Genomic DNA, 12087 nt, shown 5'->3' on the forward strand with positions numbered 1-12087 from the left:
TTAAAGTATAATGTACATCTTTTACATCTTGAGGAGCCTTGTGTTTAAAAAAAAATGTTTTCATACATTAGTTGAAGGAGGGTCCTCACTGTAAGAAGTTAAGATCTAATTAGAGATCAATTCTGAGATTTAAAGGTGTGTGCATTTTTTACTTTTATGAATATTTAAGGTTTTCAACACCCATTTCAGGTTTTAAGTTGCACTCATAGTCTAGAAGGATTTGTAAGAAAGCTCTTGCTCTTTGTAGTCCTTGTTTATACAATGAGTAATTCATTTATATGGTCTCCTTGTATAAAGTGCAGTCCTTTTTCCATAGTTCCAAACTTTCTCATTTTGATTCATATTTTTCTTGAACTGTTGAGATTTCATAAGGCTTACCACCTTAGAAAATATTAGCACCTCAAATCATGCCTTCATGTTTTAAAGCATGGGTAATGATAATCAAGAATTCATAGTACATTTTAGAAAAATCAGTTCACAAGAAAAGGGAAAAGAAGGTGGTTGATGCAAGTGCAAGTAAGGTCCATGAAAATCTTTGACAGACTAGACAAGAAGGGCCCATGAGTAGGCAAAAGAAAGAGGAAAAGAAGGTGGTTGATGTAAGTGCAAGAAAGGAGACAGGTTGCAAAAAAAAAAATGCTACAAAGCTATGGTTCTTTTCCATGGTATAAAGTAAGGCCCATGAATATCTTTGATGGACTAAAACAAGGGGACTATGTGAATAGGGAGGAGGAGATGAAGGGACCAATCTAGTAGTAGAGAGGATGAGGTCATCAAAGAGGTGATTTGGTCATTAGAATGGAAAAGTGTGGGTTATTCAAGCAAAAGGGAGAAATAAAGAGTTCTTCTACTAGGAGGAGTGGCCAGAGTGTTAACCACTTGTGCTCTTGACTGAGCTGAGGCTAATAGCTTTCCAAAGAGGATTAATTAAAATATTTGGGCTGTGCTATGGCTTCCGTTTTTGCATTGAATTTGATGTAAGGTGCATCAACTTAGAGTATCAAGTGTTAGAGATGGTGGTGTTTACATGGCTTTGTTGGGATAAATGTTGGCTGGGCTAAGAGTTCTCTAGTTTGTGTACATGGGAAAGGGACTTATTAAGGGTTTCCAATGTTGTCATGTCCCTCTTTTATTTTATTTATGTTTTCTTCTCTTTCTGACCCTGTTTGGCTTTGTAAACATCCTGTAAGGTATACATACTTTGCTCCTTGATAAGTAATCAATACTGTATAAAATTCACATCTGAAGATCAAATATGAATATTGTAGAGAAAGGGGCACTATATGTAAAAGAAAAATCTACCTCATTGTCAACTAAATAATAAATAACAGAAACAACTAACAGGTCCTGAAGAAGCCAATTAGCACTAAATTATAGGCCACACCAAAATAACTGCACAAATCATTCTACTCACATGGCTAGAGATATCCAAAATATTCAAATTCAAACAAGTAGTTTAAGTTTCAAATAAGGAAACCATAAGCTTCAACCAGACAGGGAAAGAGAAAGACAAATTATTTATGAAATAGCTATAAGGCTATGCACCATGTTAACACCCATTTGTTGATGAAGAACATGATACATGTCATCATCTCCAGTCAAATAAAAATGTAAATTGAAGTTGCAGACCAATTACAAATAGCACTCCCATTTTTATCTGAACAGTGAGCCACAAACCTTCATAACTGCAATTCCTAAGCAGAGCACTGACTACATGGCGTGTTGAATCATCATTTTCCACAAGCAGAACCTTCAGTGACCTAAGAGGAAGAAATCTCTCCCAACGAACCACTGGCCCTTGAGACTGCTGCTGCAGTCTCTGTGGAGCAGCCTGGGCCTGGTTTGCCCCTTCACGTCCATCATTTACATTTTCAGCAACCCCATTAATCCGAGACTCATCGTCCTCCGATAGACCATGCCCTTCACCCACTACTCCATCTCTAACTTCCTTGTGCTCATCTCGTATATGGTGATTTAGTTCCACCAACCCTCTGTTTCCAGCACCAACATTGTTCACAGGAACACTCCCCATCAACCAGATTCAAAAAGACCAATTATGAGGAACGAACATAATAGAATCGTTGAGAAATCCTCCTTCAATCCAGAAAAGAACTTGCACATTCCGTTTTCTTCAAGAAACCACTATTTGCAAAGACAAACTTTCAACCCATCCTAGACTTCAAAAACCGTTGAAAGACAAAGCAGATCCAGGACGAAATCTGAAAATCCAGCTCCAACTGTATTCATTTCCTCCAAAAAAGACTGAAGTCTCTAGAACCTTCTCTCACCCTGTGACACCAGATAAGTGTATCAGACAAATTACTATGTTCAAACCCTCGTATATATGCTCAAAAGTCAAATTAGAAAGAGAAGTTGTGCACGTAGAATGTACAGTATTCCAAGAACATCGATGTATAAGGAAACCAATAACCTTTAAAGAACCCATTAAAGGAGCAATATTTTTATAACATTTAACAACAAAACAATAAAAATCCAAAAGAATAATCAGTAAATATATCGCCGAAACAAAGATACGATTCAAATCTCTGGTAAAATCCAGAGAAATAAGATTAAATTGAAGGAGATACCTTAGAGCCTCCATTAATAGAAAGCAGGGCACTCATCGGCGAGTTTGATCGTGCAGGCGAAAAAAAAAAACAGATATTCAGAACGGCAAGATCAGTAAAGGAAATACATCAAAGTGCTCCAATCCACACGATTCTCAGATCGAAAGCTGGTCTAAAGACCTTTATTAGGGTTTTGCTTTCCATTTTCTTTTTTTTCCCCTTCTTCTTCTTCCTTTTTAATTTTAATGTTACAGAGCTTGACTGGTCGGAGAACAGTGAAGAAGCTAAGGTGAGAGAAACATATCCACGACATTCAGAAAGATATTAAGATTTATTGCAAGGTGGCTGACGTGGAGAAAATGGAGGTTTGCAGTGTCCGCGAGGAACCGCGCTGGACGCCACCTCACTCTATATGGAAGACATCGATGCCATGAGATCTTTGAGTTGGACAAAATCTAAAGCCGGAAGCTCAAAACCTTCTACCGCATCTTAATTGATCTTCGGGATCTGGCACGGGACACGTGGCTCTATGCACGATCAGCTAAAGGTTTGATCGAGGATGTGAGAAGATGCCTCGAGGCCCTAAAGCTGAAAACGTCGTTTTCGCAAGCGTCGACTGGTCGGTAAAAACAAACGATTGGCTAACGGGGTTTGCTTGTGGAATGACATACGTACCCCCAATTTAACTTTTTTCTCCCGAACAAATCCCAGCTTGCGAAAAATATCTGCCTCACACGGTAAGGCACCATGCGGCGACATAGTACGGATGATAGACCTTCGCTCACTTGTGCATACCCCTAGTATAACAACCAATCAATCCAGACTGTCCAACCTATGGATTATGTCTTTACACCGTTGAAAATCAAATGGAGACTTGATGATCTAATGTGCTGCAAAGCATAATAGAGAATCTGGTGCAACTTATTCATTCAAATTCAAAGTCGAAATTAGAGAGGGGAAAGAAGAGAATGTGGAGGCGGGCGACCTTATCCATTTAACCAAACGTAAGGTCTAAAGAACATGCTTTTGCGCTATATTACCACCGCAACATAACTGCAATCCGTACTAGCCCGTTACAGTACCAAAGTAAAATTACGGAGTGTTCGGCAATATAAATGATACTTTGTTGAGGAGTTTAAATACAATATGTTTAGTGCAAATACTAAAACAAAATCAAAATTCAATTTTATCCGAACTCTATCATTTATATATATATATATTTTTTTTTTCTGATTTTTCTATTTTTTTGTGTGAATTTCTTTTTTTTTCACTTTTTAAAGACCCTTTTGGAGGTTTTTGATTTGCCTACACATGTCTAAAGAGTCATGCAAATTAATTTTCCTATACATGTCAAAGGGCGATTACTTTATTTTAGTATATATTTGGTTCTGTGTGATTTTTTCATTTTAATAAGTTCCATTTTGGGACTTTCCCCAATGGGTATGCATTTATTGTCATTTTTGTTGATGTGGTGCCTAATAGTATTTATGTGTTATAAATGCCTTCATGAATTGTTTTTCTCAGTTTTGTAGCTACATCAAACACCAATGAAACCAAACACATACTTAATGAGCTGTCTTTCAACAACATCTCCCACTAGCATGCCTTTCCATTCCACTAAAGGGGCATAAAAAATCCCATGTTTTTTTTTTTTCAGATTTATGTGGGGACCAGGGAAACTTTATTTTCTTGGACATCATTTACCCAAGTAAGTGATACCCATATCCTAGGTGGGAAAATGACTTTTCCACCATTGGAGAAAGTTGTCAACACTTGAAAGGGACAAAAATGCCCCTTGTAAATAATGAATTTTTATGGATAAAATGGACATTGCCTTATTTATATAGGAAATAAAAGAACATGGGTAAATGCACTTACCTGATAAATCTTTCCTAAGAAACAATTACCTGGATAAGTGCATTTACCCGGATAATAATTTACCGAAATGTAAACGAGACCTAAGTGTCTCAACATCTCATCCATCCCATTGTGATATACAGGTTTATTTTCTAATGCTTATCTCCCACTCTTGGAGGGGCATTTATCTTCTAAAGTGATTTATCATTGCAGCAGACTATTCTGTAATAAAGAAGAAACAATGAGACCTCTAACAAAGAAAAAGAGAAGAGCTTAATTTGGAAATAATAGAAATACAAATATATACAGTATAAATACTCACAAAATAGTTCAAAATACAAGAACCAAGGTAAAAATGGTGTGTTTTTCTTTTACCTTATATGCATCTATGTTATTCATTAAAACAGTTGATTCTTTTGTTAGTTTGTTACACGCTTCAGTTGCATAGATCAGTGCCAAGTGTCCACTGATGTCAACACGACATGATCGATTGAATGGTAGAGCTATAGCAGTAAAGAAGACAAAAGCACAACGGTTTGGATGGTCTTTGCTTCTCTAGCTAGTCTACTTATCGGTGTTAGGAGAGAGAGAGAGATGCTTTTATAAGACCAGCTCGCATCCATAGGGCAGTTTTAGATGCCAAAGCATGGAGTTTTAGTGTCATGAAATCGTTGTTATGTTGAGACAGATCAAAATTATTTTTAATAGTTTCTGTTCATTTTGCCAGTTTCATGTCAAATTTTGGATTTTGTGAGACATTATGGCTTTCATAGTGTGTTCGCATGCCAAAGGGTGTGAGGTATTGGTTGCCCAAACCCAATGGTATCAAGTACTCTAATTAACCGGGTCGTTGTATGACCTATTTTACCGCTGTTCATAGATCCGAACCGTGTGATACACTAGTTGAACAACCTGTGTTAGAGTAATGACACAGATTGAATAATAATAATAATAATAATAATAATAATAATAATAATGATGATGATGATGATGATGATGATGTTGATGATGACAACAATAATAATAATAATAATAATAATTATTATTATTATTATTATTATTATTATAATTTGGAAATAGTGACACTTAACTCTTGAACTTTGTTTTGAGATAGATACCCCTTAAACTTTTGGATTCCAATAAGTTGCCATCACTCATTGCATAATGTTAGATAACTTTATTGAATACTCTCCAAACTACCCTTATTTTATGGGGTTAACTTTGGCTGTTGAGACAGTTTCTAGGCTGGGCACATTTTGGACAAGTCACCTATTCATACCCATGTTCTGGATTTTAGTAAAAATATGTTAATATGCAATTACTAATTTACTCATTCTCATGGTAACATGGCATTCCCAGAAATTCTCTCAACATCATAGGCTGTTGGCCCCCCAAAACTGAAATTTTTTCTCTTTTATGAAACCATTTTGCCATTTTAAGTTGGTTTTTTATAAAATCCTAACCCTCGCATTTTTCTCTCGACTTTTCCAATGGAGTTCATCTTGAAAAGACCTTTATAATGACAGAATGATTGGTTTGTCAATGTTTTGAGAACTATTTATGCTTTAGAATGGTTATCGTCTTTTTTTTTTTTTATATTTGTTGTTGTTAGCCTAGAATCTCAAATGGGCAATTTAATAATTTTACTTTCACCATCAACCCTACCAAGTTAGAATCTAGAAGTTCATGGGTGTCTTTGTTGCAAAATAAAGTTTGGGGAGCTAAGTGTTACCACCTCCCAAGTACAGGGCAATCTGGATCCCTTTTTGTTCTTTTCATAGAAAGATCCTATATAGGAATATGTTACTAAGGATAAAAAATGTTTTCCAGTATCAAATGGAATAAAAGAGAACTATTTAGATTCCAAAGTTGAATAACCAGATTATTGTATATATAAGAGATCATGCCTTATTGCTTTTCTCATTCATCGTCTTTTCTCCTCACAAATTTCATGTTTGTCATGTTTCATTGACTTTCATGTATAGTGTCTAGTACTAAATTGGCTTCTACATTTTGATGATGTGTTGTATTTACTTACTAGCAAGCAAACTGGTGTAAATGCATGGGGTTGAATAGAAATTTGTTTAAGTTTAAATTGGCAAATTTGGGTTGTTATATGATTTAGTTCTAGACCAGGGTCCATGTTCAAGGTTGGTATGGGGTGGCACTTAACCCCATCAAACCCATCTAATTTATACCCATGTTTTATTAGAGAGGGTTACATGAAGGTGTTCAGGGATATCTAAGAGGAAATGAGGGATTTAATGGGGGAAGGGAGATATTAAAAACACTGAATAGAGATCAAATTAATCCCCCACAATATCCCACAGCACATCTCCGCCATGTATTGGGAACAGTTCCCGATGATAATACAAAAAATGATGATATTATCACCGGGAGATGTTTCCAATACACGACAGGGATATGCTGTGGGGGGCTGATTTGAACTCCACCAATCTCCAAGTGTCATTCATTTCAAGTGTTATGATGTATATATTGACGTGTCTTCACTCTTTATTGAAACCACCCATACTACACACAGCGAAAAGGATTAGTTTTTTTTCTTCCCAATCAGGCTAAATCTTGCCTCCATCCAAGATTAATTAGGGTGGTGTTTGATTTTAGTTTAAAAAAATAAAAAAGAAGCACCTCTTCCTTTTCCTATACCATACAAATGCCTATGAAACTTTGTGCGGGGGACCAACTTGGGCTGGCAGAGTGTATATTAAGGCTGCATTTGGCATTTCTTATTTTAAAGAATTTATATTTTTTTTAATTAAAAAATCAGCGTTTATAAAAATATTTTAACAGGAGACAAGTCCTTAAATTAAATTTTAAAACTTAATTGTTTTAATAAAACAACGGCTTTATCTTTTCAGAATTTATTACATATTGGCGTTTCTTGCCAACACTTCTTTACTTTATAAAATAAAGAATCTACAATTGCTGGAATCCTATATACGTTGGGATGATCTAAAAAATGGCATAATAGAGTTAAAGCAGCAGAGTTCGGAATTTCGGAATTGTTTTTTATTTGCTATTGTGACAGTTGTTTTTGTTTTCAAAAACAGGTTATGATTTCCTCCTCACATCACGTTGTACGTTTCCAATGCACACCTACAAATACTGTGAGTTGGATGTGAAGAGGCCTTTGTTAATCCAGATTCAAAACGAAACCAGTCATGTTGTGAACACGCCTCAATTGTTGCTGCAGGTTAAAGTCAATATTTTTTTCTTTAATAAAAGGAAATTTATTACTTTCAGACTGAAAGCCAAATGGGGAAATAACACAATCCTTACGGAGGGCGATTGGCAACAAACATTACAATGATTTATACTAGGAAAATGGGGTTTAGCATGCCTTGATAAAATTTATGATGCCTTGATAAAATGGGGTTTAGCATGCCTTGATATGGTATTGAAGGAGTTTTGATCGATGAATTTTGATAAATAACACTTGATTGTTATCAAATTTATTACGGTTGATTGGTCAAATTCGAATAGATGTCATAATTGGGGTTTTGAATAAGACGATTTTTTCATTTTTTATTTTTTTCTTTTTCATAATGAATAAGTAATAAGAATGAGAGGTGTCAAGCTTTTTAGCATCCTGGCATCGAGCTATTTTTCCACAAGACCTCCCCTACAATATTGTCACCGCAGTAGAGTTTAACCACCAAGTTCGGGATGGATTGGTGTGGTTCCTCTATGCCTAGGGCACCAGAATATCAAACCATGAATGAAGAAGCGAATGAGAGAAAATCATATTGGCTAGTAATTGTGAGGCCCCAATTCTTGACTGGAGGGGACACCAAAGGCCTCTGCCCTTTCATCCTTGGATAGATAGAGAAGAAGGGCAAAGCTTTTGGTTTTTTCATGTTGTCAAAGAGTTGAACAATGCAATTATTTTTTTCATGTTGTCAAAGAGTTGAACAATGAAAATAGATGGTGAATGCCTGATCGAATTGATCGGGTCATGCAGGAACAAGATTCAAGTCTATATCGGTCTGTTAGGAAGCCTCAGCTGCATACATCACTGCGCTTCCACTTGACACCTAATATAAATATATAAATTTGATTTATATTTATTCAAATTGGAATTGAATCATATCTATTGGATATCTAAAGGATTTGATTGAAAGTTGGATTATACTCAAACATTAAATAGTATAAATAAATTATATTAAAAATGGTCAAAATATTATATATTATTAATAAAATTATTTAGAAATGACTAATATAATATCTTTATGAACAAAATTAATTGAAAAATACTTGTATAAAACTTGAACCTATGACAAAATAGTGAAAAATACAATATTCAAACTAACTTCAATGAAAAATATAATATAAATTTTAAGTATATATATAATTTGATCCAATTATAAATGGATCGAATTCAGATCATCTTTAATAGGAGCGAATTACCGTTTACAGCACTATCTTTGATCAACAAGTTTTGGCATGCAGTGATCAAGTGAATTTATTTCAGGATGTATAGATTGTGATACACTTGGTATTTGTATGGATATGATGCAACCACGATATATGCTAATACACACATATATGATATTAAATTCATGGATCCAATTATTATAAATAAAGTATAAATGCATAAAAACAATATATTTTAATAGTTTAATGAAGAATGAATTATGGAGACATACTTTAGAGATGATTGAAAAGAATAAAATATTGGTCACCCGATACTCAAAATATGGCATCAATAATGACCAATACTCCATATTTTTTACTCTTTTTATATTTTTCAAGTATTAGAAGATGGGATCTATCATTCCAAAGTTTCACTTAGAATTTAGAACTTTTAAAACATTACCGTATCAATTTATCTATACGCACCGATATGGATTCATAATAAAAGAAATGATAGAAAAAATTGAAATATATATGTATGGTTTAAGAGATCAAAAAAAATCTCATCGTCAACACTTTACATAGGAGTGGACTGGAGCAGTGGAGACAGGGCCAATCCAGTCTCCCATGTGATGAATGGTATGGCTTGGTAGCATCATCACTTCACATGCAATACGAGAAACAGGTGTGAACCATATGCAAAAGATTAGGTTTAGACAGGGCCAATCCACAGTCTCCCATGTGATGAATGGTATGGCTTGGTAGCATCATCACTTCACATGAAATACGAGAAACAGGTGTGAACCATATGCAAAAGATTAGGTTTTGTTCTTCGAGACTAGTATAAAATAAACATGTTCATATCCTTAGTCCGAGACCGGCTTCTATCAGTGCAACGCCCATTTGTCGTTTGAATAGATTTTACAGCCTGCCTTATATTGGAAATATCTCCATACTTTATGTCATTAGAATTGGGAAGATATTCCAGGCCTTGCATTGACTGAAGTCGAGCTCATTGCTTTGATGTTAAAATTCAAAAGGTTAGCAGGCGGAGTGCCTGAGGGCGAGAGTAAAGCCTAGATTTTTAATTTTTCTGGTAAAATTAATTTTTTATATCTCAGTGGACAGTGCGCCACAGTGGGAACGGCACAACATGAGCCCTGATAACTGATAACATGCGAACTCAGAGTTCTAAATTCTTTTAAGCAACAAATAAATAAATTTGAAATTGCAAAGTTCCAGTAATATTTATGTCTCATTTATAATGAAAAACTTTATTTTTCACTAGTTTTTGTATGAGAGAAACACTGCTAAAAAAAAAAAAAAAACAATCTTTTTGTCTCTTCGTTTTCTGTAAATCAAACAGGACCTCAAGAATTAACGGTACTGGCAAACAGGAACACATGCAATGCAATTGAAATGGTTAAGGGTAAAAAAGTTAAATACACCCTACGTTTCCATAATTTGACTTAAATGTATCCTGAATTTTTTAAAAAAGACTTGAATATATCTTATTGGACTTAAAGGTATCCTCCATCAATGAAAAAATTATATATAATTCATTTAAATATTTTAAAATCCTATTATACCATTTCAGACATAAAACATGAGGAAAATAAGGTGGAAAAACAAAAAGAAGAGCGTGGGAGGAGAGAAGAGAATAAAAGAATAATGAATAATGGTAAAAAAATAGTAGTGAGGTGCACTTCGTTTCCCTGGATTTAGGAATCCTTGATACATAAATATTTCGAAGAACAAGAAAAAATGGCTGGAGTAAGAAATAAGGTGGAGTCACAGATAAAAATGAACAAAATTTCAATCGTTCTCTCCTTGTGTGAGCATGGCCACATTTCTTTGTTTACTTTTGCATTTTTTCATCTTATTGTTGGGGGTCGGAGACCTATTGTGTTTTGGCATTTTTTTTACCCATATGTCCGTTGTCCACATGAGTTCGGAAAAATTCAGAGTATATTTTAAAAATTTGAAGAAAAAAATGAAAACTTAATTCTTTTTCTCAGGGCAGTTTAAGTCAATTTCAGAAACTAAAGGTATGCTGAAGTCTTTTTACCCATGATTAAATATGAGGCGTTTTATATGGGGTGCAAGAAAACAAATTTGTGTCCTTTTCATCCCTAATCTATATATATGTTCTGTTCTTTTTTGATGTATAAGTTAGGGCTGTTGCAGGTCGTTGCCCTAGCATTAGCATTATTGTTGTAGAGAAACGTTACTTCTTGTTCAGCCTCACAAACTTTGTCGAACTGTTAATAACTTTATCACAGCTATCAGGATCATTGGAGCATGGTTTCTAAAACCGAATCGGTCAGAGGTTCAGTTCGAACTTGAACGGCTGGCCCATTCTGACAAAAACATCAAAAAATTTGAAAAATGATCAAAACCGTTCAAATGATTAAAACAATTAACCAGCTGGTTCAGTAGTTTGTTGATCAAAATCAACAGTTTTGGGGGAAAAATGGAATCGGTCATGTTTTGAAAACCATGCATTGGAGCCACCATGGTTCGGTTTGAGATTGAAACTAAAGGCTCAGTTTGGTAAGAGTATAGATACTTATAAAATACAAGGTTTTGTGCTCTATATATTTGTATTTATACTCTTTCCAAATGGAACCAAAGGCTCAATTTGAAAAGAATACAAATACAAATGATATTCAGTGCAAAATTTTCTAAACTTTATATTTAGATAATACATATTTGTATGTGCATATATTATTTTCAAACTACTGAGCATTTGAAGTTTTGATGTGTAGCAATGTACTAAGCCAACACCATGAGATCGAATCTGCCCCCCACAACATTTTACAGCACATCCTTGCCGTATATTGAAAACATCTCCTGATGATAATACCAAGAATGATGATTTCATCATTTGGAAATGTTTCCAATACATAGCAGGAATGTACTGTAAAACGTTGTAAGGGACAGTCTTGTGGGGGGCTGATTTGAACTCTAACACCATGTAGAGATGTAGCAGTACAAAGGAAGATTTGCAAGCAAATTATTTGAGATAATCATTTTTGTATAGACCATGTCTATATTTATATGGAAGGGAACCAAGCAGTAGACTGGCTTGCATACCACTACATTTTTCTTTAGAACTCTTTGGATTTCTCTTTTGCTAGACTTTGTTAACTTTATCGATCCTTTCATTGTACAAAAAAGAAAATCGATATTTCTTCATAAACTTTCAGGCCAAATTTAAGCGATCTTGATTTCAATTGAAATTCGAAAATCTCCAAAAGCTTTTTGAACCTTAGGTGAAATTAGGCTG

At 34.7% G+C, this 12087-nt stretch overlaps 1 protein-coding gene across 1 annotated transcript in view; it reads right to left on the reverse strand.

Annotated features, from left to right (window-relative positions):
• Positions 1-3125, reverse strand: part of LOC148868268 (two-component response regulator-like PRR37) — a 45306-nt gene extending 42181 nt beyond the window's left edge. Inside the window, exons 1-2 of the mRNA XM_088969041.1 lie at positions 2589-3125; positions 1678-2289 (exon numbers count right to left, since the gene is read on the reverse strand). Of these exons, the coding sequence (XP_088825167.1) occupies positions 1678-2032 (355 nt within the window). The 5' untranslated portion in view covers positions 2033-2289; positions 2589-3125. The remainder of the gene's footprint in view (positions 1-1677; positions 2290-2588) is intronic.
• Between the last annotated feature and the right edge of the window lie 8962 nt (positions 3126-12087).

Source organism: Nelumbo lutea, chromosome 2 (assembly GCF_056320005.1).
Source record: "Nelumbo lutea isolate HS-2025 chromosome 2, American lotus-T2T, whole genome shotgun sequence".
NCBI classification, from domain to species: Eukaryota; Viridiplantae; Streptophyta; class Magnoliopsida; order Proteales; family Nelumbonaceae; genus Nelumbo; species Nelumbo lutea.